Raw genomic sequence first — 27244 nt, 5'->3', positions numbered from 1 at the left:
TTTTCCTGGTTTGTAATCTCTTCAAAGAATGGGCATTTTCTTCTTGTGTGTKTTGAATATACCTGGGTGTCCAGCACCACTGTTACTTAACAGCGCACTTGTTGTGTAGTTATGGTTATAAATATATATAATGTTGAGTAAGAAAGACACACTTCCTCAGAAAAGTTCCAGCTGGTCTCATGAAATGGAATAGACAGATTTTATTTTTTCTATCACTAATTAATTCTATAGGGACTAGTTTTTTCAAACATATTAGATGTTTTGATCAGCCACAAACTTATTTAATATCTTTCTTAAATGTAAATACTTATTAGTGAAGTTATATTTCACTTTGTTGATTTATTTTGTTTCCAACTGCTATGAAGGACTTCTCTTTGTCATTAGTATTCATCACTTTGTGGGTGTCATAGATTTCATACCCATGTCAATTAGTAGCTTTTCCCCCATCTGTAATGACAGAAGCGAAATCTGCATTTGTTCTGCCTTTCTTCGTCACCTTTGTAAATAGTTTGACTTACAAGGAGTGCTGCAGGATGCAGTCTTGGGGCTCCACAAAGGAGAGATTTCGGTTGTGGCTGGCTCCTGTGCTGGGCCGCAGTGTTCATGGAAGGAAGACTTCTTGCTGTCAGCTCTAATAGCCAGTCGTAGGTTGCTGTTTTGTCCTCAGGCTTTGTGCAAGCTTTTAGTCATAGGGTAAAATCTTGAGGTATAACTAAGCAGAAGTATTTGAAAGGGATTTTTTTCATGCTGTATATTTGCAATATGATTTTTCATTTTTGGTCAGCTTTTTAATTCTCTTTGAGCCATAACATCTTAGCATACAAATAAATTTTAATCAGCATAAATTCTAAATTCGTCTCTTATCTGATATTTTTCCGTAACTTGTTAGAGTTTTAGTTTCATCGGACTTTAGCTTCTTAGCATTTTGCAATATAGGCACTTTCAGCAAGTTTAAAAAAAAAATAAAACACTTTAGATTCATAAGAGATCCTTGCAAGAAATTTTATATCCAGCTAATTTTTTTCTATTGAGAACATACCCAAATAAGCACAGTTTGAATAAACCTTTTTAAAAAAAAAAAAAAAAAAAAAAAAAAAAAACAGAACAAACTGTTTAACAGATGTGCTTATAACCCAAATAAATACTACATTTAGCTTAGATACACAAGTGTTTAGACACCTAGCTCCCCTGGAAACAAGTGGGAGTTAGGTTCTAAATACTTCTGTGGATCTGGGCCAGCAGTATAGTACTGGGTTATAGTTAGCATTGGAAAGCCTGGAATCTTAAATTCCTTCCTCTCTTCTCTCAGCCCTTAGATTTGTAACTGCTAGGAGGCTCTATTTATTGTGTACCATCTGTCTTAAACCAATAGGTGGCCAGGGAGGAAAAGGCATTCCGTTTCTCTCGCTGTCAATTCTGTGCATGAACAGAGAAATCAGGGTTTTTTGTAATTCATTGTTAATTTTGATACATGCAGCCCTTCAGAAATTCAAAACGGAGTCGACTCTTCTGTGAAGAAGATGACAGACAAATAAACACAAGGTCACCCAAAAGAAATCAGAAGGTTGCGATGGTTCCACAGGTACCTACATGTATGCAGATATTTTTACCAGAAAGGGGAGCAAGCCTATCTGTGTTAGTTGAAAATTAGGATCCATTTGCTTTTCAAGTTGCATTATCAATTTAGGAATATTTTTGTGAGGAAAGCTGTTACTAGGGATAAGCCACATTTCAAAATACATTTATATTTTCTTCTCACAACTGGGTTCCTCAGCTTGCTTATGAGAGTACCTGTTCATTTTGATCCTGGACATAAGCATACAGAACTAGGAAGGATTCCAGAGTAGTTGACTATCTTGCTACTGCAAACAGTCATGTCCTCTAAACTGCCTAAATTTGTTTAGTTTCAGTTAAAAACTAACTAGGTTTCTTGCACTGACTATCTAATTTAGAAGACTGTTACAAGACGTTGCCATATTCCAGTAGTTAGGAACTTGCTCTTGTTTCCTAGCCTAAATGTATTCGTGGCCAGCTATACCTACTTATTCCTGTAATGATACTCTTCTCTAATTCAAATGACTTCTTTTTCTACTCCTCCCCTTGAGTATCTACTCCTTGTTATATCACAAAATAGCAGCAATAATTTCCCTCAGCCTTTATTTGCTCTGCCAGACAGGACAGCATTTCTTAGTCTCTGATAATTGGCTCTCTATTCCTTTTGCCATCCAAATCACTTTTCTGTACGTCACTGTTGGAGCCTGTGATATGCATTTGCATTACTACTTTTGAATTTGCCGTACTGAAGAAGTAGATATGTTTGAATACTGCTCTTATTTGCTTTCTCAGCTGTACTGTGCAGTGTAGTATGGGGAAGACTTGGCAATTTCCATTTTTCTGGATCCATTTTGTCAGAGATAAGGGCCATGACATCTCTCTCTATTCATTGCCATGATTTCTTAACAGTAGAAAGTCCTGAATAATGTTCTAGGTCCAGCTGGTTTGTACTTACATGTCTGGTTCAGGAGATGCTGTGATTACTGGGTAAACATTTGTGAGGGACTCCAGCTGCTGTTGCTCACAGATCTTGCCGTCCTGCTAGGCCTTGTTTCCTGGAGTTCGAGTGGAAGAAAGGGGACCTGTGTCTAGAAGGTAGTGGTTAAGCCCAGCAGGAGCCAGCAAGGTGCCTACCTTACGCTTTATCCTATTGCTGCTACTAAAGGTCAAAATTGTGTTGAGCATTTGGGGAGGATAACAACTAGTTATGGCTTGGGGACCCAGTTAAACTAATATTCTCACAAAGCTGAAATCTTTTGTAAGCAACTTTCTCCTTGTCAGTTAAGACAGCCATCCCTGGAACAAAATTACGGAATTATCTTTCTTCAGTCTTGTTTAAACACAGTTCTATGTATTATGCATGGGATCTAAGACAGTGTCTTTTCTGCGGTTTATAAAATAGTTTTCAAACATAGGTAAAACTTGATTGCTTATGTCCGTGCTAGGTACTCTTGCAGTTTGTTAAAAAAGAAACACTCTGCTCAAGGCTTTGACTGTATTACATTACTGTGCTAATTTCATCTTAAGTTTAAGAAGAGTTAGCAAGAGCAGAAGAACTAGTGCAAATGAGGCAGTTGGTGTTGCTGGCATTTGAGCCTCCATGTCATGTATGCCAGTCTGAGATAAAGTTCAGTAGTGCCTCAAATTTTTAAGGTCTGTGTATGCTTTAGAGCCCGTACTGTTGTTACCAATAATTTAGTTTCAGTGTTGGAAAATGTTCCTATTAGAAGAGCCTTGTATGGAGATAATTTGTGGCACTGATCCCACTAAAGTTTGCCATCTGCTGTTTGATTTCATTGTTAATATAACATGGTAAGATTTATTATACATCTGCAACAAAAAAAATTATCATGAAACAATGTATGTGATTAAAACATAGCAATTATTAATGTACAAATTTTTATCAAGAAAATGAAGTTTAATTATTTGAACATTGAAGAACCTTAGAGGGCTGTGTTTAATCATTCCTTTATTTTACTGTATAGAAGTTTACTGCAACAATGCCGACACCAGACAAGAAAGCATCGCAGAAGATTGGTTTACGGCTTCGTAACCTGCTCAAACTTCCCAAAGCTCACAAGTGGTGCATATATGAATGGTTCTATTCAAATATAGATAAGTATGTATTTTTTTAATGTAATTATCACTTATTAGCATAGAAACAAGCATTTTCAGAAATCGAGCTGCAAATTTCCATGTATTGGTTAGACACTCTTAGGTTTAGTCTTAAACTTTTAGAGCTTCAAAATTATTTTATTTTATTTTTTTTCTTTTTGTCTTTTTTTCTTCTTTATGATGAGCAGCCTACTTGGGTATCGTCTTTAGTCTTCTATGGAATGCTTTCCTTCATGGAAATAGTTTTCTTTTCTCTGACCTCTGCCTCTACCAGATACAAGATTTTATTCATATGTTTTAACATTTTAAGTATGAAATTATCAGAACATCTGGACTTTTTTGAACCTTTGGATTGATGTTGCACACTGGAGATGGGAAGGAGACTCTTTACTACATAAGCCATTACTTACATAAAAAATGTAAATGTTGGTTTCTGATATTTCTTCCCCATCACCCTGTTTTTGCTGTGATCACTAACAGAACTGTGGGTTGTAACTATTCACCTCTTCCCTGGATACTGGCATCCTTCCTGTATCACCTAATCTACCATCCAGACTGTTTTGGCAATCTGTGCTTCAGGATAGTTGGCCCTTGTTTTGTTAATACCACTAGTAAGGTGGGATGAATCATTTAAAAGAACCATTTTTAATTAAGTCCCTAATCATGAAGAACTAAAACTTCTAAAATGTAAAAATCATTATTAATACATGTAATCTTAAAGCTACACTGATTGGCTAATGTATGAAACATTTTAGCATTTAGTGTTCTAAAGGATGGCTTAAGAGTTGACAAGTACTCTTTTCTAGTATTTATTCATAACAAAATAATTATGGGCTTTTTTTCTTTTTTGATCAGGGCTGTTTTCCTTAAACTGAGCAGGCAGTTCTAGCAATAAAAAACACATTTTAGGATATGCCTGTCACAAGTAGAAGAATTACATATTCACTTTAGTTTGTTTGGACTTCCTTGTTTGTAGGATTTAGTTCTTTTGAAAGAAGTAGTCTTTGCATGCTTTTCTGATTTTGCTGAAAACAACTACTTATTCATAGTAATAATTTTAATGTGTGACATACGTGACAATAATTAGCATTTTTACAGCTGTCCAAGAATTTTTAGTTTATTCCCAAATAATTGTCTGTATAGCTTTTGGTCGGTCAGTAAACTAGAATTCAGTTTTAGTAGACAATTCTGAAAAATTCTTTGATATAGTTTTCAAGTGTATGTTTGTAATACTAGTAAGATATGATCATGTTAAGATATCATAAAATAGTTTACTAAGAAATTACAGAACTTTGAAAGATAAATTTTGATTTATGTGGTTTTGAATGATGTGATCTAGACTTAATGTGAAGCATAAAAAAGTTTAAATAAGAGCTAACTCCATCAGCTGAAAAAAATCTCACTTTACAAGTCTCAAAATATTTTAATCAAATTGTTTTATTTTAAATTGGCTTCATCTATGTAAATGTTATAATTTTACTGTAAGTTTTAAAAATATTTTTCTCTGCAGCTGTCATCTGTGATTATTAGAAAATTATTGAAGTTGTTTCGGTTAGATTCTCACTAGACTGCTATACATGGGACTGTTTTCTGTAAAGTCCCCTTTTTCCTGAGTAGATCGTGGTACAGTCTGCTCTGACATCTGACACACTTCAATGGTTCTAGGTATCTACTTATCCAGTTGCAGTTGTAACTTGCTCACACTGGTTCCCAGAGCTTCTCGTCTTGTGGGTGCTGTAGTTTTACAGTTTGCCCATTTAGTGATAGTAAAAGGAATCACCTACCAAGTCTCTTTCTCCAAAAGACAGTTGTTCTTTACTGTAGCTAACATAAGATATCTATGCGTATCTGGATAAAACAAAACTCTTTTATGCACTTCCTTGCCTGTTTCCTGCCCACCATTGTTCATCCTTTGCACATTTGGTCAGGGTCCTCAGCAACTCCTGAACCCCGTCCTAATCTCTGTTTTCCTCCTCTGCAGTTTCCTTTTAGTTCATCCCACAGTCGCAGATCCGTCTACTGCAAAAATATTCTATTCCGTTCTTGCCTAAGTTTCCTTATCCCTGTGAACCTTCCCTTTCTCCTGCCACCCCGTACTCCTAGTCGAAAGCTATGTTGTTTCCAAGATCCTTTGTTATGTGCTCAGGGAGTTTCCCCTATAAACCTTAGCACCCTGCAGAGTTTGGGGGAAAAAAAAGTGGCTTTATCTAGGATGCAGTTATTCTTTTGTTCTCACCAGGTGAGATCTGGTTCAGTTGCACGTAGTCTTTAATGATTAACCTGCCATTAGACAGGCATATCCATTGCTGGTCCCTTGTCTCCTCAGCACAAGAAGAATGTGGTACTACAAAGTAAAGGGCAGTCATAAAACATAAGGATACAGACAGGTCATAGCATCAAACAGAAATTCATAATAAGTAGGTTCTCTGAACTGTCACTGCTGTGACGCTCATCCTCTACTTTCTCATGGAGTCGTGGAATGATATAATAAAAGTTTCTCTTGTATAACTATAGAGAATGATAAGTTGGTTCAATCTACTGCATTTTTGGAACCTTTTGTTGAGAATCTGGGTTATAATTGAATGAACTGGTGAAAAAGGTACAATTTTTTTCTATGTCTTGCTGGCACATTGCATACGATTATTGTCCCTTGCTTTGCTCTTAATACCTCACTGCGCCCTTATGGTTTCCTTCAGTGAGCTGCAGTATCTTCATGGCACTTCACTGGTTTTACTGAGGTTTCATTTGGTTACGACAGTGCCTTTGCATACATTGCAAAGCAGGATGAGTGTTTCCGTGTATTAACAGGAGAGGTGAAAATTGCTAAACATTATAGACTTTAAAATCACACAGATTGATAGTAAGGCTCAAATACAACAGTAGTCCCAGAAACTTTCTTTGTTTTTTAATGGAATTGATTTCAGGTTAAGTTTTCCCTTTGAATATAAATATCTTGTTTTTATGGCTTATCCATACTTTTCCTTTTTAGTATATTTTTTACACGCTGATGAATGCTTTTTAGAACTTTGTGACGAAAGTTTACTAAGTGTATTTAATAGAGGACCAATTATGTTTTAACAGACCACTATTTGAAGGAGATAATGATTTCTGTGTATGCCTGAAAGAATCCTTCCCAAATCTGAAAACTAGAAAATTGACAAGAGTAGAGTGGGGAAAAATCAGACGACTAATGGGAAAGCCACGAAGGTAATTTTTTTTTTTTCCTTTACAACTAATAACTACATGTACAGTTTTATGACTTTATGGATTGTTCTTACTAAAATCACTTTGTATGCCAGTAGTAAAGCAAAATAATAGCTGAGAGCAGAACAATTTTTTGTCGTTTTTGAAATGTTTTCTGCACTTAATCCCCTTCCACCTTGCTATTACTTATTTGGGTATGTCCAGTCCATATGATTCTCGTGAGCCTTTACTTGAAATGTTCTCTTCCCACTCGTGATAACTGATCCTCCAAGCTAGGATATGTTGAAATTATATTAGTATCTTCCATGCTACAGTGCTGCCTGGCATGGAAGACAGGCCAGCTTTCCACTGAAGTTTTTTCTGGATTTAACTACCCCTTGACACAGGAAAGCAAATGCATCTTATGGTCTCATTTGTTTATTTATCTTTAACCATTTTATAGATCCTCAACTTTTCCTGGCTTGGCTGCCAAAAAGGAGACAGGTGAAAGTCATCCATAGAATATTGGACATTGTAGGCAAGAATCCAGAATTGAATCAAGGGCATAGTTTTTCCTTCAATTTAGAATTCTTAACTTCTAAAATCACTGATTCAATTCAGTCTTTTTACAGAACCAATACAGTCCTGTAAGATCAAGGAGAAAAATGTGTAAGGAGCATTGCAGAAATAACTCTGTTATTTTTAGAGTTTAAATACTGAATATGAGAACTAAAGCACTGAATACATTTCATAGGTTACTGTATTGAGTCAGATTAGATTTAGTCTGATGTAGGCTATTTCATCTTCTGTACCTGTAAACAGATTTTCATAAAGAAAAATTGCCAGTCCAGGCATGGCATCAGAGCCTCCTTAAAATAGTTCCTTCTGGGAAGGTGTTAGTATCATCTGAACTTTACTGTAACATAACTTTTTAGTTCCTCTGTCATCGTGCTTCCTACTGAGAGGGAGTAAGTGTCTTTGGAGGTTCAGTCATCACTTAGTCTTCATGCTTATTCATTTGACTTTTGCCAAAAGTGGGTATCACTAGAAAAGATCAACTCACCTCAGTGTGCTGCACCATTGATATAACCATTTCTCCCACTTGTGCGTGCTCTCTCTCTCTCTTTCTTTTTTTTTTTTTAACTATCATATCATTAGTTTTTTCAAAAGAGAGACTTGTGCCTAAAGATACACAATTCTAAACAGGCAGGAGGTTGTTTTATCTGAATTCTAAAGTACAGTCTTTTGACTGAATATTGAGTCTTTGTTTTTTTGTTAAGGTTTTGTTTGAAGTCTGTTTTGTTTTTGGTTTTTTTTTTCAACTTAAAACGGGCGTTCCTGTTTGCTTTTTATTTATTTAATTTAAAAAAAAATAGTAACATTTTTCAGTGCCCTTTGGGCTCGGTTCCAACAGATTTTGAATGATTCTAAGTCATTTGAATGCTTTTCAAGACAATTTTCATCTACCTCTAGAACAAAATTTTTTGTTGTTACCATTCTATTAAAAACATCTTCTCTCTGTCCTTATTATATGCAAGTAAGATAAATACCATAGCAATACCGATATCTCCACATGAAGGAGGAGAAAAAATAAAATATTTTGCATCCACAGTGTTGATGGCAGAGGATAATAACATCTCTGTGTGATAGCTGTGCACATGGTTGTCTTTTTTTTTTTCATATTGCTTTAACTATATTGTAATATTTTCTTATGTCTGCTGCTACTTTAAATTAAATGTCCTATCACACCATCAACAGTGTGGTTGATTGACACAACAGTATTCTTCCTGGGAGCCTGCAAAACTTGTAAGATTCCAGTAGACTCTGGGGGAAAGATATGCTCCAAGAAAAGGAAGAGGTAATAGTTAGTCTTGTGTACTCTATTATATAAACTTCTCTGGGGTTGTGAAATAGCAGTGGATATGAATTAAATCAGATATGCTTGTCCTGCCATGATATGATGATGATGATGATTGACATATGTTAGTTTAAATTCTCATGACCAAGGTAGAAACCGATTAGCCTGCAACCTCATTACTTTTCTATAGAGGCTTTTTAAGAGGTTGAACAATGTGATCTATCTAGTGCTGTTTTCACCTTTCCTTTTTCACGAGAATGGCACAAAGATCGGACAACTTTTATTAGTTCCATTTTGGGGGGAGGGGTTAGAGTTTTCCTGTAACAGAAGCTAGAAACACACTGCAAATACTTTCTATGTCCATGACCCACTGCATTCTGAAGAGAGTCTTTTTAGTGAAATGTTCTTGCTGTTGTAGGGACCTCCAAGTTTGGCGATTACTGCATTAGCCTTTGAACTTGTATTTAAGACCATGAGTCAAAGAACATCAGACGGTATCTGATGCTCCTGATGCGAGACCTTGGACCTGTCAGAAGGACTGATATTAAAGTCTATTCTTGGTCTGTTTTTTCCTTTTTTGTCTTACTGTGAATAGTCACCCTGTTGTTTACCTCAATGGCATTGAAGAGTTCTGACCTGCATTTTGTTATTTCATATTTACAGCCCATAGCAAGCATTATTTCACACTTGTTTCCCCCCAGCGGTAAATGTGACACAAAAAACATATCTAAATAAGAATTTCTAAACAAATTTTGCATAAATCTCCCAACCACTCTCTACCTCTCTGCCATATCCCTTTCCAGATGTTTTTGAATTCCTAGTGAGGATCACTTAAGCAATATACAACTCCAGGTAAATACATTCCGCTCTTCAGTAAGCGGTGAACTGGTGAGTGGGACATACACATACAATTGCTCTATCTGCAATACGGTTTATACACGATACAAACAGCAGTTATAACTTCTGCAGTGATATTGATTTAAAAGCCTAGTAAAGGATCCTTCAGTGCACTACTCCTCTGATCTGACAGAAATCCATCACAGCCTCAGTTCATTCCTATAGTACCTTTTTTTTTTTTTAATGTCTAGGACTAAGATCTCATTGTTTTTAATGCTTTACACACTGAGCAAAAAGATGGTCCATGCCCCGTATAACTTGTAAACCATGTATAAGACAGAAAACGATTGATGTTTACAGATAGACAAAGGACTATGAAACTGCTGATCAGCATAAAAGGAAATGGTCTCAGCACCCTGGCTGCTTAGTTGTTATCAACTTCTTATATCCATCACAACACAGAGAAGATTTGGAGAAGAATATTGAAATGGTTTTAAGGAACTCTTTCCAAGTGCGGAGTATACAGAAGAAAACATAAGAGTGCTTATTTCAACATATAATAAGAGAGTAGTAGAAGCAGGCTTGGAAATAGGAGTTGACTGCTCAATACTGAATGAGAGATAAATAAGTGAGCGAAATCTTGAAGGGTTTTAAAATAGAAAATAAATAGTTTGCTGCAGTACAGAAAGGGGAACCAGCAGAGGAATTATCAGTGCATGCCTTCTAAAATAACCTCATAAAATAGCAGTTTTAATTGATCAGTATTCAATATATAACTGTGTGAGTTCTACAGGAAATGTTTAAATTGCACCTAACTGCAGTAAAACAATTAACAAAAGTAGTAAATTATTTGATAAATAACTGCTTCTGCAATTAGAGACCTACAGTAGCATCTGTATTCCTCTTTTAAAGGACTTCTTTCATTGACACAAGAATGATGTAACAACTTTTTTTATTTTCCTGATAAGGAACAACAGATAGGATAGAGTCCTACTGGCTCTCTTTGCTTTCAGTATCTTCCTCATGCATCCAACCTATTCAGTAGAGTAAAGGCAAAAATGAGTAAAACCAAGTAAGGGCCTTGGGAGTAAGTCTGCTGTCTTAGATTAGGTATAAGACTCTTTAATAAAAAAAATAAAATAAAATAAATATAAAAAAAAAACCTGTTCCGAGTCTGATGCCTATTTATACCAGTTGGCTTAGTTCTGCTAATAAGCACATTTAAAAGGGATCTACTATGTGTCAATAAGTGGTGGCAGCCAGGGACCTCGTACAGTAAGCCCTGATCACACGCATTGAACTGACATTCAGGATACGCTGGATGTGGGACCTGCTTTAGCTTTGGTGGGTCCCTATAAGCAGCAAAAGTCCTTTAAAAAAAAAAAAGTACTCTTCTAATATACTCATGCAAACAGCTAGCATTCCTGAATATTATTTTTAAATAAAACTTATCTCAGGAATGGTAATTTGGGGGAGTAAAACTGTCTGAATCTGTTCACTGAAATGCTTCTCTCTTGAACACTTCACCCCAAGCTTTTTTATTTTCTTTTTCTTTCATTGTGTTGTAGAATATGCCTATTTATTTGATGTGTCTTCATATATGTATGTTCTCAGTACTGAATTTAAGTATAGTTTTATTTAATTGTGTTATAGATGTTCCTCTGCATTCTTTGAGGAAGAGAGGTCAGCGTTAAAACAGAAACGGCAGAAAATAAGACTTTTGCAGCAGCGGAAGGTTGCAGATATTTCACAGTTCAAAGATCTTCCAGAAGAAATTCCATTACCACTCGTCATAGGAACAAAAGTTACAGGTAACTTCTTAAAAAAAAGACGTGTTTTGCAAAGATTTTAGTAAACCACAATATGCTTACTGCCATAGGTTAAAATAAACTTTAAACGTTAAAAGCTGTATGTTTTTATTGTTAGCTTATTGAGGAAGTACTTGCATGGGTTAGCTAATATTTTTCAAATAGTGACACGATTCAGAGATACAAATTTAATGTGGTTTATTATTGCTGCTGTTCCAATTGTAGATTTATTCTTTAAAAAATCTAATATATCTAAAAGATTTTGGAGAGCGAGATTCTCAAATACAGGCAGCTGAGTGCTGTCTGAAAGTTTAAAATCCAAACTAACATAAAACTTAAGCTTTAGTTTTCCATAAATATAAAAATACCTCTTTTGAAACRGATGTAGAATGGATATGGCAGAATATTTGGACATGTATATGAAACATGACATTATCTTATTCAAAAACTTGCACATAATTGAGGAAGGAATATTGTTAAAAATATTCCATAAGTTGTATTTAATTTTTTAAAATCTTGAATTCACCTGATCCTCTCTGCTTGTGATCTAGATGTTTTTCACTATGCGCAGTATCTCCTGCTCAAGCCATTACTGTTCATTGCTTTTTGAGTTCTTCAGCGTCACTGTCTGAAATTTCCCTGAAGAGCAAGCATGCAGTCTCTCACACATTTACGTCATCTCCTCACACTTCTACAGCAGTATCTTTGAGCTGCTTTCTTCACTGTCTTTTATTGAACATGCAGTCATCAGTGGTAGTGATCAAAGAGAACTGGTGCACAAAAGCACACGTAAATTGATTTTGTCCACAAAGTCTGACTGTCAGAAGCTATTGGATATTAAATAGTATTTTGTTTAGACATAAGTGTAGTGCAAAGGATTAGGTTTAGGAAGTACTTGACTTGCAAAAATAAATTTGTCAAAAATTGGGTTGTATTTCTGTTACATACAGTTCTTTTTCTGGGTTTACAATGTTTTTCATTTAAGATATATTTTCTTCTATTGGATGGTGCCAGGCTTACTTGGAAGAGAAATCTATTTTCCTCATTGGTGACAAGACATTGTAATATTTGGGGCTTTTTTCTTTTTTTAGCACGGTTGCGGGGTGTCCATGATGGACTGTTCACTGGACAGATAGACGCTGTAGACACTCTTAATGCTACATACAGAGTGACTTTTGACAGAGCAGGTCTTGGAACACATACAGTCCCAGATTATGAAGTTCTTGTAAGTATTAATAACCCATTTCTTAAAATAGCTGGAATGCAAAACAAAACAAAAATCTGCAGTTGTATGCTTTAGTCAAAGAGAAGATGATTCAGAATAAAGTCTGGGTGTGTTGTCATAAAGTAGAAGTAAGAATAACAGATATATGTTACATTTACCTTTGTAGATGAGTGCATGTATTTATGAAGCTCTATGTAACTCTTCAGGGAGATGCATCTGAGGGCTGCATTTGACTTACTAGTTTTAGCCCCCTGCTTTCAATTTGTAGTTTCCCGGGGGAATGAGCATCCACTGTTTATGGTTTTACGTAACAGGATAATCTTTTTTGATAACAATATAATCACTCAGGCTGGAATAGTTTACTGGAGCTACTATTATAGGTTATTATAATAGCTTGAGTTTAATATAAAGAGATATAATGACTACTGTAAGATCCCAAAGGAAATTCTACAGTTGGATTCTGGCAGGATTTGTGGAAAATGTTCAAACAAGCCTGTCCCTTTGTAATTTGCCAAAGTCTGGAAAAGCCTGTGATAGCTGGAAGCATTATGAGTTGAATGAATCTCATTTTGAATCTTTTTATGGTAGTGAAACTACCTGTAAGGAAATCTTCTTGGTCAGATAATAATTTGGGTTTATTTCCTATTTGATATGCTTGTGTACCAGTTTATGATCTCCAGGAATTGTTCCTGATGAACAGTTTGCTTTAGATAGCGAACTTTTTAGAGGGGCATGTGTTCTTTTGTATCTCGTGTAGTATTGAATCTACTAAGGGCTCGTAACATGTCTAAGAACTAACCTCTTTTTTGATTCAAGTTTGGAGCTCTGCCAAACTCCTGTACAACCTTCCAGTACAAGTTTTGGAAACATTCTTGCAGTTTTTTGGATGTTGTGCTGTAACGCTTTGCAAACTGCAGCAATGGAACGTGATTTTTGAAGCTCATGCTGGCCTCAAAGCAAATGAAAATTGGAAAGGAAGTCTTAAAATGTAGTCTTTCAGAAAGTTCTGCATTGCTCTAAGCTAGTAGGCCGTTACTCTTCTAATGTTGTTTGGGTTTGGAGGCGTGGAGGGGGAGGGTTAGCCTAGAAATAAATATGTATTCCAAAGGCGCTTAAACTTTTAATTAGACTGACACCTGAAGTATGTTTTTTCCTTTTCCTGTCTTAAAGAGCAACGAGCCCCATGAAACCATGCCAATTGCTGCCTTTGGACAGAAACAACGGCCTTCTAGGTTCTTTATGACCCCTCCCCGATTGCATTATACACCGTCACTCCAGTCTCCAATTACAGTAAGTTATTTATTTTGTCTAATTTTGTAATATTACTCGGTGAAACATTTTATGATACGTGTTGAAGCTGTTACCTTACACAGTTTTGAGATTAATTTTCTGCAGTTATTCAGTAAGATAAAAATTAGAGCAAAACCCTTTAGAAATAAGCTATTAAATAAATCGTTCTTTCTTGTATAGGACAGCGATCCTTTATTAGGACAATCTTCATGGAAAAGCAAAATTTCAGGCACAGATAGTGAAACACTAGGTGGCTTTCCAGTAGAATTCCTAATTCAAGTGGTAAGTGTCAACTACAACTCTTAATTTTGTGTATTGTTCTTTTATATTTATTCTGTCAATTCTTCTGTAGTTAAATGACCTGTTGATTTATGAGAGGTTTGGTGATATCAAAAATGAGCTTTTCATAAGATGCTAGTAATATATTTTGAGAATTTTTTTTTATGCTTATTTTTCTTGCTTGTCCTTAGCTTTGAAATCTGCTGCTCTTATTTCAGACCTCAGGAAGAGGTTATGTCTCCAAAATTGTGTCTCATTTTTCCAACCCTGCCAGTTGGCCTAAAAAAAGATATTATTTCAACCTACAAATGTTGTGCTCTTTTAAAGACACTATTATTTTTTCCACATTTAAAATATATTTGTATTATGCAAAGAACATTTGCCCATGCATGTTATCATACATTGTATGATATTGTATTTTATGTTGTGCCATGTGCCCTGCTCCCTTGGAGAAGAGAAGAAGCACCCTGTATTCCCTGCATACAAGCATATTTGTTATAGATGACAAAACTATCTCTTTCCTTCTTCTTTAAGAAATAATTCCTCAGTGATTTTTTGTACACCAGTTCAGAAGCACGGGCAAGTAATGCTAAGAAGTTGAGATTCATTGAATATCAGAAGTAATCTAAGCAAGTTATTCTTCAGGATGATGAAATCATCGAATTGCTCATATCAGCTTAGCTTAAAATCTTTGGTTGAATTCTTTAGCAATAAAAGCTGTTTTGAACATGCTAAAGGAAATTGTAATGATCTATGTTTAAAGTATTAAGAACTGAGAAATAATCTTGTTAAACTTTTTGAGTTTTAAAGTGTATATAATAGGCAAAAGAATCAAGTTCTGTCTTCAGTTAACATGGGATACACTGATATTCTGGCCATTCAATATAAATTGATTATTTTGATAGTACAACTCATTAATTTTTTAGGGAGAAATTTACTGTGTGAAGCTAATTTAAAAAATGTATATTGGCATCTAGTTTAGCCAAGAAGTTTTAAAATAGATGTAGTTGCTTTAAGGTTGAGTATGTTAAAAATCAAAATCCACAAAAGATATGGGATTTATGTTGCTAAACTGGATCTGCTGCTATTACAAGAGTCACTGGTCAGTGAAACTGTGATTAAAAACAAACTGGGTAACTATGTTTGTTGAGTTTTACAATTTTTTTAGTCAATCAAGCTGATCTATTTGTGATATTTTTTCCTGTGTTTTAAATCTGAAAATTAAGAGATTTCTCAGTCATGATTGGTACTATATTGTTACTCATTATAAGTAAATCTGAGTTTTAAAAGTATAGGCCCCTTGCTTGTATTAGAAATGGTGGCATTTTATGGGATACTGCGTTAATAAGTACTTTTGCTTGAAGATTGCCAAGAGATTTTGCCTGAATAAATTAGGCCACAATTTTTTAGATTTGTTTATGGGAGCATCTTAATACTTTATCCAGGTTTCTGATAAAGGAATTAAAAAGTTTAAAACAACATTTATTGAAGGTCTGTGCATTATTTTTAACCCTAAAGCATCAACATTTTTATTTGAAGTGAAGGATAGTACTGAACTTTGGTTATGAAATACTTGAGATCGGTGATACTATTTATGGATTGCAGAGCTTTCACTAATCCAGGGGTAGTTTTGTGTTAAAGGTGACAGTTAAAGATGTTCTATACATCTTTTTATGCATTGATACAGTAACAAAGTCATTTTTTATACATTGGCGCAGTAACAAAGTCATAGCCATCATTTTGATTTAATAATGATTCAGGAAGTAAATGATCAGAAACTGTTTCAAAGAAAACCTTCTGGTAAGTTAGGCAATTATTTGTATCATGAATAAAGAGTTTCATGGAAAAAGCTTTGTTTTGGACAAAACAGAAAAAAATTGCACCACACCTTGAATAAGGTTTCCACTCAACCTCTTAATTTTATGTTACAGGTTCTGAAATTTATTGGGAACAAAAGGAAGTGTAGCCAGAATCCTTTGGTACAGATGAATAAATGTCAAGGATATTCTGTTTATGTATAACTTGCAGTTGGAAGCAAACATTAGGGCTTGTAAGAACTACTTTAATTACAGTCTTAGACTGGTGGTTCCTAGTTTTTCTAAATCCTTATATAAGCTTATATATGTCTTTGCTTTGGCATCAGAAACTGCTATCCTTTCTGATTTTTATTGTGTACAAAGATACGCTCATTAGAAGAATGGCTCAAAAACGAACCTTACACTATTAAGTTGACTTCATCTTCTGTATTAGGACCTGGAATAAAATCAACAGGAAAAAAATAATAAATATAATAAACTAACAAAAAGAAAAATCTTTCATCCTTACATACAATATGCATCATTAAATATTTCATAGGCTACACTGCAGGTGAAAATTGATAGATCACATTCTTTTCAGAGAGGTCTCTACTTCTAGGCAGTATTAAAATTTGAAGGATATTCTTCCTCCAGAGGAAAGCCTCCAAAGGCTGTTTAGCCACAGCCTTTTTTGTTTGTTTTGTTCTGTTTTGGAAAAGCTTAAATTTAGATTGCAAAGGAAACAATCCAAGACAAAAATGATTTTTTGCAGTGTTGCTGCATGTCCAGTAGAGGGAGTAGGTTAATGCAGCACATTCAGAAAAGGGAATTAGTCTTCCTGATTGATGTGGAAAAGGGAAAATCGTCTCATCTTAAATGCAGGAAGAAAAATCTAAAAATGGATGCTGGGTTTCTGTCCTCTGCTTGTGAAAAGTTTGGAAAATAGTCCATATTAAGAAGTTGTTGCACACTTTACTTTGAAATGCTTTTGTTCTTATAAATACTCTATTGACTCAAAAAGGAAATATAAAGTAAACATACTAAACATACTGGTTGGGCTGTTCCTTCATCTTTACCTTTTGGGGGAATTTTTACATGTGGAAAAGTGTTGTACTAAAAACTCCTTTCCAGTTTAACAAGAAGTATAAACTGTAGGAACTGATGACAGTAAAGAGGATGAGTTGTGCTGAAAATAGAGCTGCTAAGTTACAATTTCTCAAAGAAATTAGAAGTGATCTGATTTAAAGCATTCACTACAGATACTGGTGGAAGAAAATGGAAGTCTATGTATAAGAAGTACCAATGAGAGGAATTTGGTAGACATCATAAATACAGTGGAAGGTCTGAGTTTCATGTAGAAAGAATCAAATTATCTTATCGCTGGAGTATTCCTAGGAATAGGGTGAATATAATATAAAGTCCAAGGTCATGGATTTGAGAACCAGGGCGCACATATCATGAAAGATATATGGACATCAAAGTAGCAAATACCTTGCAAGTTTAGGGGACAAATAAGACACTTCTGCATTGAGTTGAGTGCTCACTGGTTTCATCAAGGAGAAGGACTTAGGTGTATTAGTCAGCTGCAGGATGGTGAGGAGGATATAGCCTGACAAATAACTCTTTGGCAGCAGTGTCAGATGGCATACAATGCTTTCCTTCCTGCCAGCTGTTTTTTGCCAACACTAGCATTTGTGTGGCTGCAGTAGTAAATTAGATCAGGGAGATGATCCAGCTCAAAAGTAACCATTTTTAAACATTTTTTTCTTCCTTTTCTGGATTTGTTGTTCATCGTGATCAGTCCCTGATTGGGTTCTCCATGTAGCTGCAAAAATGTATGTGCTGGCTAAACATATGGGCACTGGGGGACAGCACAAGGACAGAAATGAGCCCAGAGAATTGGAAGAGTGATAACCCCTGCAGTGCCGCCTCTGTGTGTCTGACCATCGCTTGGTATCGGTTCATAAGATGTATCTGGCAAAGTGTTTCTGGTAGAAAGAGGGAAGTGTCGAAACAGTTTTACAGGTCTGGTAAAAATGCTGTCTTGAATACAGATGTGGGCTTCCTGTCACCATCAAGAAAGATGACAGTGAATGAAAAAGGTGCAGAAAGGGCCACAGAAGTTTAGGAAATCAAGAGACTTTTATGGGAGAGGAGACTTGAAGGGCTTGGGTTGATTAGTCTAGTGAAAGAATGGCCAAGAAGAGATACCTTCCCTGTCTGTGAATGAACAGGGAAAAATACAAGGAGAGAAGAATGTATTTTTAAACTGAAGGACAGCTTTGGCAGAAGAACAAATCGCTGTGAAGCGAACAAGAATGCATTTAACCTGAAAATTAGAAGAAGATTCATAGTTAGTTGAATGAGGTCCTGGAACAACTTTCCATTAGGATTTGCGAGGGCAAGAAACATGGCTGCTTTTAAGTCTGAGCTTGAAAAATTGACAAAGGGAATTACATATAAGCAGCTATATATTGAACTAGGAGCTCCTGTCTCCCAGCCTGTGTCACGTTTCTAGGATGCAGCTAACCTCTTTGAAAGGTATAAAACCTGAAATCTGGGCTCTGTTTAAAACAGTAATAAAACTGTTGCTGGTTGTAGTGGAGCTAGAATTTCTCCCAGGGGCCCTAGAGAGTATGAACAGTTTTAAGAGTTATGTGCATGTTGAGAGAGTATTTCCAGTGATTTCTTCTTCAGTCTGCTAGATCCCAAAAGCAGCAGAAACAGGGTACTCTCATTACGAAAGAGACAGGGAAATGGAAAGCCCAGAGTTCTTCCGTATAAAATAGATCCAGCCTCTGTAGCAGCTTTCATTACAAGAGTGTACAAAAAGGACTGGTGCTCCGTCTAGCACACAGCTGTGAACAGGCTTAGAACTGTGTGTGAATGATACAGTACAACAAGTGATATTAATTGTAGGATGTGATGATAATATCCTTAGCTTTCCTTTAGGCTGGAAAAAAGAAGATTCTTTATTTCTTCAGCCTCTTATTGTCCATAAATTATATTAGTCTTCCTGTAGGGTATTTCAGCTATTGGTTTTAGCCTTCTCCAGTCTAGGATACTTGAAAATGCTTTAAAAATCTCTTTAAAAATCCATAGTTTATTTTTACTTAATTTTTATTTCTGCATCTTAATTTGATGAACAACTGAGAAATGTGTTTTAAAATACTGAAAAAAAACAGGCACTTTATTATCTTGCATTTCTATGGCATTTCAAAACTGCTTAAGGACTTGTTCATCCTAAAAATAGCTCCTTTGTTTTAGACCAGGTTATCAAAAATCCTCATGATCAAGAAAGAACACATCAAGCAATTGAGAGAGATGAATACAGAAGCAGAAAAGCTGGTGAGAATGTTCTCTTTTCAGTTCTTAAGACAGCATATGTGTTAACAGTCATATTGCAAATAGATGTAATGAATGATATACCAAAAAAAACGGAGTCTGGATAAAATCTATTTTTATGGCTCGCTCTATATATATTTTTAGACGAGTTAGAGAGGTCAGTTACTTCAAATACAGTTTCACTTTTGAAAGTGTTATGCTTTGAAAGCAGATATTTAAGTTAACATTGGGATAGTGTTTCCTTACTTTGCATGTCAACTGATGATGCTATGTGCTTTGGAAATCTTGGGTAGAAGCTTAAATGGTAAAGCATTTGTCATAATTTTATTTTGCAGATGGTAAGTACTTATTTATTTAGCTTTCTATCTAAAACAATAACTCAACTCAGAGGTTTTTGTATTTAAAGCTCTGAGTGCCCTTGACCTGCATTTAAAATTACAATACTAGAGCAGTTACAGCATAAGTAGTAGCAGCAGCAGCAGAGGGTTTTTTGCTAGGCTTTATCTAATCATCAGTCAGTAAATCAAAATGATAATGTCCCTTCTACTACTCCGGCTATCAATCAACTGCAAGTGGAAAGCTATCAGTCCCAACCTCCTGCCAGCGACTGTTCAGGCAATTGTCTCTACAGTGCACAGAAGGAAGGGTACAGGTTTGTGGAGAGGAAAAGGCATTCTTTTTACTTCTTGAAACCAAAAATGCTGAATTGTTCAGGTAAATATTTGAATGGCGAATGATTTATTGTGGTAAGACTTCCCTCTTTGTCCCTTCAGTCACTGTGTGCACGTGTGCATTCTGTCACTCTGCTTCCTACCGCAAATGGAAGCAAGATTAAAACACACTATGGCAGCCTGTAACTCTGATACTGAAAAATTACCAACTCTTCTTAAAACAAACTAAAAAACTTCTTGTTTTTACTGAGCTATTAGTACTTTTGCATAGACAAAAACAGACCATAGGAAAGGCAGATGTTTCAGAAGCCTTCCTCTGACAGGAGTCCAGATATTAACATGGCTCTCAGCTACGGAGTCATAAACTAACTTTATTGTGGAATAAGAACATCAAGAATAACAAAATTGTGAGAGCAAAGAAGCGATAGGGAAGTAGGGGATCCAGGAATAAATGTTAAATTTGATACATTTGAGCTCAGTTGTAGCCTAGATAAGGACTTTGAGATACCTTTGAAACTCTTCCCTCACCTGTTTGCTTTGTAGAGAAGCCATTATAAGCAACTTGTGTTATTCCTCTAGGCTGCCCTGATGAAATGGGGGGACAGGATACCTTTCGAGTGGGTCATATTCTTAGCCTATCTTCTAACCTTTGTCCCTTTCATAATTCCATCTACGTTTGTGCCATTGAGTATATGTTGTTTCTCTTTTAAAATGTATTTTCTTTAAACGCAGTCTTTTTCCTGGCACTGATTATACTTGAACATAAATAAAACAGTAGACTCCTTTGAGTTCATGTGTGTATGTTTTAAATATCAGACTTTGATAATCATTCATCAAATTCTGATTTGGTAATTGTTAGAGAAATACTATTGTTTGGTTTAAAGAAATCCTTTATGGTGATGTTTTTAATGACTGATCTAACGTAGAAATAAATGGAGCTGACCAAAATTGGAAGTGTTACTGAATGAAGTCCATTATTATCTGGCAATTAGAGTAAATTCAAAATTATATGGCATAGGGGATGCCTTCAAAAGAACTATTAATACATGAAATTGCACATTTTCTATTTCATTTTTCTAAGAGAACACTTACTAACTGTTGCTTGTTAAGCATTGTGACATGAATATACTAGTCTTGGTTGCAGGCTGTAAACAAGTTACCATGTACATAAAATAGTAAACAGTTTTCTGATAGCCTTTTGGAAAACAAATTCTAAATAAAAAGGAGGATGGATAGTTCATTTTTTCACTTGACCTGTGATAAAGACGATTTAAAGGTGACGATGATCATTCAAGAGAAGCATGTAGATGCTCAGTGACAGAGGTGTTACCTGCTTCCATTTACTGAAAGAGCCAACCATCTTTTATCTGCGAGTTGTGCTGTTTGTCCATGTTTCCAGATCTTCGATAACTCCTGGATCATAAATAGAGCTGATGCTCAGAAGTCCTTCTTTCATCTTCATTGACGCAGAATGCCCTCAAACACCTCTGTCTGATGTGGAATTCACAATTGTCTGTGGCTTTCACGTCTGAGCTGGATTATTGCAGTATGCTCTAGAGGGGCTGCTCACTGAAGAACAGCTGAAAGTTGCAATCATTCCCTTACATTACAGAGTTACAGGAAGTATGTTCAAAATTTATGCTGGTTTCCAGTTTACGTTTAGGTGAATGTTTAAGTTATTGTGTTAGCTTAAAGCCCTATTATTTTGGTATTCAGACACTTAAATCCCTAGAAACCATTTCAGTGGTTAAGTTTAAAGGGGAACTTAATCTAACAGTATAACTGAAACCTTAATTTGGGTTTTTTTAACCTGGATCTTCCTGATGGCAGCTCTTGACTTTGAAACGTGCTTCATGTCTTGATGTAAAATCTGTGGCCACAGGATTGATTGTACAAGGTACCTGTATCTCAGACTTTTGTTGAAAGGGCAGTGGAAACATGTCTAGCTTATCTTGAAAGAGAGCATTTGTGGGGGAAAAATTACAGTATATCGTATGTTTTGTTTCCTTTTCCTATATATCACCCAGACAATGTAGAAACACATTCTGAAAGCAATGGAAGAAAAAAATAGTGAATTCAGGTATTTGTTATGGAAAGTTGTGCTTTCCAATAATATTTATGTTGCCAAATACAAAATCTGGTAACTATCTTTTTTGCCAAGCTCTTAGTTGGAGCAGAAGGTATGCAGCACAGCAGTTGTCCTCAGGTGACCCTCTAACCTGTTAAACAACTCTGCATCCCATCCTGCAGCCGAGGTAGTTGTGGCCGTGTTGTCCCATACAGTTCTCCTACTACAGGATAATTCTGTACACACAGCAGAGAGAAGCCAGTGAGGGGTGCTATAAGGTCTTTTAAAGACCCAGCTACTGGAGAAATTAGCAGGTCTGACCACAGGCCTATGTAGGATTTAGCACTGCTGATCATCATGGCGCTTTATGAAAGAGAATAAAAGCATGGTAGTTACTATACAGTTGTCAATTGGAGTTTTAAATAGTGATGCCAGGTTTTAATATTTTGTATGTTAAACTATTTTTATTAAACATTGAGATTTCAAATACCTCACTACTATTTTCAAATRAAAATTCTTTCTGGTGACTTCAAAAGATACATATGTACAGTATTGCATTAACTTTAATATGCTCTATCTTTTCCACAGAAATCCTATTCTATGCCAATCAGCATTGAGTTTCAGAGGAGATACGCAACTATTGTTCTAGATCTAGAACAACTAAACAAAGACTTAAACAAAGTTTTGCATAAGGTTCAACAGTATTGTTATGAGGTAAGATTTTGCTAGAACCTATATGTTTTTGGTGTTCCTGCTTAAGTACAAATAAATCAGAATTTCCTGGGGGATAGGGAGGGTGCTTGGAAATGAAACTTTCAGCAGCAGCTGTATCAGGTTCCTTTTCTCTCTCAGTTTCTCTCTCAGAATGCAGAAGCTTTTGCTGATGCCAGTGGCCAGTTTTGGAATAGGTGTGCATGTACATAAATGAAGAAAAGATACTGCACGCTATATATCTCTGAACTCTCTTTTGAAATCATTTGTCATTTCATGCATACATCAATTGCAAAGGAGAGCTTTAATCTTTATTTCTCTTTATTATATCTATGCAGCTTGCTCCAGACCAAGGCCTCCAGCCTGCAGACCAACCAACAGATCTGAGACGTAGGTGTGAAGAGGAGGCTCAGGAGATTGTCAGGCAAGCAAATTCCTCAACAACAGGACAGCTTTGTGTTGAAAATGAAAACTTAACTGATCTTATCTCTAGACTTACAGCAATATTACTGCAGATTAAGGTAAAATGTTTGCAAAAAAATGCAGTTTCTCACATAAAATACATGTTATTGAAGTTCTGTCAGTTTCTTTGTGCTGAATTGTCAGAACATTGTTTGTGTTTTCTTCTCCTACAGTGTCTAGCAGAAGGAGGTGACCTGAATTCCTTTGAATTTAAATCACTAACAGATTCATTAAATGACATTAAGAATTCAATAGATTCCTCAAATATCAGGTATTGCTTTTTGAATAATTAATTCTTAATTACATATTTCATACCAGCAAGCAATTCTTACTGTACTTTAGGGATGAACATTGATTATAATTAAGGGTTTTAATCCCATAATTTTTATTTATAGGAACGGTCCCATTTAAAAGGGATCTTCTTAAAGGGAGTTGGAAAGGGAGTTTTCTGTTTGATCCTATCAGCAAAGTAACCTGATATTTAAAAAAAATAAAAATAAAATCCAGCAACACTAAGTTGATAAAGCAACAACTAGATTCTTCCTTGCTCTTCTGTCTTTTACCTTACACTTGGACACCTAATAAGTTATCTTTAGAATATTTTCAGATTTGAACACCTGAAAGAGAGCTATCATTTTTTTCTGCTGGTAAAGGTATTATAAGTTCTTTAAGCCATAGAACAGTACAACTTCTGTATTCTTTTTAGCAGTTATTCAGCCTCTTGTCTGTAAACATCAAAAGCTGGTATATGAGACACTTACCGCTTGTGACCAGCGTGCTTTATCAATATTTTAAACGACCGTATTTGTGCCACATCAAAAGCCCATCTAGTCTAGTATCCTTTCTTTGAGAGTAATCAAAATCAGATGCCTTAGGAAGCATTAAAAAAATAACAAGACTGTAGTGATGCTTTCTTTGAGGATACTGCAGCCTCCAATAATCTCTGAACAGGAATTTTTTATAATTATATAGCTGCTAAAATGACATAATTTAAAAATCTTACCTAAATGCTAAGTGCTTTATTTATACCCTACATACTCTTACTGCTACCTAATTAATGGGAGGCTACAGACATGGATTTTTTTTTTCAAAGATGATAGAGTGTCCTCCAGATTTAAAAAAAAGGTTGAGAAATGCTGTTTTGTAGCACATTTTCATTTTGGTAAATACAAAAATAAAACCCAAACAGTAGTCAAACTTCTCTATAATCAACATTGCAAAAAGCAAGGTTGATAAACACTGCTAAAAAGGTGATAATCTATTTCACTGTGCTTATTTTGAGTATTTTAGCATCTCTTCACAATATATTTATTTTATTAACTCTGATCATGCAAGTCTGCTTTAAAGCACACAAGTCAATGACTTTGTACAGCTATTTGGGCAAATGCTATTTTCATATGTGTCTTTATCAAGTTGTATTAGTATACGCTACCCTCTGACAATCCTTCCAAATTTTTACATTGATTATGTTCATACTTTGACTTAAAAACAGCTGACTTGCACTGTAGCAGTATTCAGCTGTGACTCTTAAATATGGGGTTTTAACCTTTTTTCTTTTCTTTTTTTCTTCCCCTCTCCCTATAGTTGTTTTCAGAATAACGTTGAGATCCACGTTGCACACATTCAGAGTGGTCTGAGCCAGATGGGAAACCTACATGCCTTCGCAGCTAATAACACCAACCGAGACTGAAAACTTTATTTCAAGCATACAGCAAGTAGTTCTGGAAAATCCTCTTCCTTTACATAGGTTTCACCAAATATCCTAACTGCCAGAAGATAAGGGAAAAGAAGACCTCTTGGAAAGGACCCTTTTTAAATATATTATATCTTCTTCTTAAGAAAACCAGCATTACTGGCCAGCATTACATTAGATTTTTTCCATTTGTTATTCACATACAGTAGTTTTGCTAACGGATAATCTCTTAGTAACTGCATTTAGTATAATAAACTTGAAAACGTGCTTTCATATCATTTGAACTTAATTTTGAAAAGTTCAGATTCATTCTGCCCCCTCCTTGCTGTTGGCTCTCCTGGTATGTTAGAAATGATGAAGAGGAAATGGCTCAGCTCGGTCGCCATGTGCAGACCTTTGTCCTTTAAAGCTCCAGTTCTGCAGGCATCCCAGAGTCGCCGCTTCAGCCTTCAGGTAGGGTGGTGACAACACAGGCTGAGCGATCCTGACTACAGCAGCAGCAGCAGGATACGGACAGCGAACAGATGTTGTGAACTTGAGGATGCTGGGCAGGTCTATCGATGGGTCACTATCTTGTTGGACCTTCTAATTTATCCTAACTTATATAAGGAGTCTAATGAAGGAATATAAAAACGTAACTGGTAACTTTCCAGGAACAGGTTGGTCACGGCTTTTTCCCTTCACGCAGGGCAAAAATGCTTTAGTTGGCATTTTATATAAATGACTGGTTAAACATTGTTTTTCCAGATTTTTGTTTGTTTTGCACAACTTTTAAATTAGATAGCTGATTATCCAACAATACCCAACATATATAAATATGAAGATTTTTATAATTAAAGATAACCAGTGAGGTAAACTGCAAAAATGAAATGTGGAAACCTGCCTAGGAGTACATTCTGGAATGTTAATCTTGTAAAAAGTGTGTATTGGTTTGTTTAAATAGTCTTGTAAAGCTTCTGTGTAATGAATTGTTTCCAGAATTTTCAGAGATAGCTGTAGAGATGTTTTGATTCCTTTAGATGCCTCATTAAATGAGGTCTTTTATATGTTAATGTATAAAGAATATGTAAACAGGATTATTTTCAATTTTAAAATTTTGTATAGTTTAAAGATGCTTCTGTATTCTGTGTTGGTATTGTGCCACTGCAAAACTTTAGTGCAGAGTTTATATTTAGCTAAACTTGTTCTGTTAATTAAGAAATGCATAAATCTTTTATTCTCAATGAAATTTGTAACTCTGAATAAATTGACCATGAGAGTTGATATATTTCACAAAAATGCAAACTTTTTTGCAGATGGTTTCAGGTCATTTTTTAAGAGAAGTTAATTTAATTCCCGAAAATGAAGTGTTATGGCCTGGAGGACAAGGTGAGTAGCAGTTTTAAAAGGCGTTTGGAAAATTTACAAGGGATATTACAAAATAATATTAAACACTAATTTTGCTGAGTCAGCCATGGAAATTCACCAGTTGTAACTTAATAGAACATTTTAGTGGTCCCTGCAATTCCTCTTGTAATAGTTGCCTGTTATTTTGTGATGTTACCGTCTGTTTGGCACATAGGTTTGGTTTGACAGTGTAACTGAGGCGATCCACAGCTAACTCTGGAAAAAGAAACAGCCCCCTTGCTGTTTGCTTACACCCCTGCCCTTGTGATCTGGTGCTCCTGAAACTGGCACCAGTGTCGCAGTTTGGGGAGCTGTGTTGCTGCAAAAACAATCCTCTTTTTGTGTCTCGTCTGCTTCCTGCGTAGCTCACTGACCTCGCTCGCTGCCCGCCGAGATGGGCGCCGGTGCCAGCCCAAAGGAAATTGCAAAGATGACCTTCTGCAGCAGCAGCTACCTGGCTTGCCGTCGGGACCTTTACACTGCCTTACGGCTTTGCCAGAACTCTGCCTGCACGCTCGGAAGTTAAGTACACACATGAATGCTTTTCCGGAACAGGACTTCCTGACACTGAACATCAGGCAGCCGAGGAGGCTGACTTTGCCCTACTGATAGCAGGGATCCCAAACTGCAGGAGGCAGAGGAGGAGGGAGGTGGTTGTAGATACCGCTACCAATAATGTTATCAGCCGGTATTTAGCAAAGAGAATTTGGGAACCTGTTTTTCATGATAAACATGACTCTTACTGAACACAAAATACATTACAATAATCACAGCACTCCAATCTTAACTCTGATTCCTTAGGTGTAATGGTTTCTACATGCTGATACTTAAATGTGCTCTTTCCAATATTTTTTTGTGTTGAAGTGTTTTTAATCATTGCAGGATAATGTAATATAATAGGAAGATGCACAATTTGTGATGAAAGTATTCATGTGCTTTCATGTGACATTTGGCCAATGCATG

At 35.8% G+C, this 27244-nt stretch overlaps 1 protein-coding gene across 4 annotated transcripts in view; it reads left to right on the top strand.

The window, feature by feature from the left end:
* Positions 1 to 26399, top strand: part of LIN9 (lin-9 DREAM MuvB core complex component) — a 31391-nt gene extending 4992 nt beyond the window's left edge. The window contains exons 1-13 of one of the 4 annotated variants that reach the window (XM_026060439.1): positions 1535 to 1582; positions 2600 to 2680; positions 3540 to 3673; positions 6751 to 6876; positions 11201 to 11358; positions 12447 to 12580; positions 13751 to 13870; positions 14051 to 14152; positions 19213 to 19293; positions 22618 to 22743; positions 23079 to 23261; positions 23376 to 23473; positions 24787 to 26399. In XM_026060439.1, coding sequence (XP_025916224.1) covers positions 3555 to 3673; positions 6751 to 6876; positions 11201 to 11358; positions 12447 to 12580; positions 13751 to 13870; positions 14051 to 14152; positions 19213 to 19293; positions 22618 to 22743; positions 23079 to 23261; positions 23376 to 23473; positions 24787 to 24892 — 1353 coding nt within the window. In that variant the 5' untranslated portion in view covers positions 1535 to 1582; positions 2600 to 2680; positions 3540 to 3554 and the 3' untranslated portion in view covers positions 24893 to 26399. Of the gene's footprint in view, positions 1 to 1477; positions 1593 to 2599; positions 2681 to 3539; positions 3674 to 6750; positions 6877 to 11200; positions 11359 to 12446; positions 12581 to 13750; positions 13871 to 14050; positions 14153 to 19212; positions 19294 to 22617; positions 22744 to 23078; positions 23262 to 23375; positions 23474 to 24786 lie in introns of those variants that run through there. The other 3 variants (XM_026060438.1, XM_026060436.1, XM_026060437.1) reach the window with 3 other exon arrangements.
* Positions 26400 to 27244: the final 845 nt, after the last annotated feature.

Source organism: Apteryx rowi, unplaced genomic scaffold (genome assembly GCF_003343035.1).
Source record: "Apteryx rowi isolate R43461 unplaced genomic scaffold, aptRow1 scaffold_169, whole genome shotgun sequence".
Lineage (NCBI taxonomy): Eukaryota > Metazoa > Chordata > Aves > Apterygiformes > Apterygidae > Apteryx > Apteryx rowi.
The sequence above is the reverse complement of the archived record's forward strand: the minus strand, read 5'-3'. Positions and strand labels throughout refer to the sequence as shown.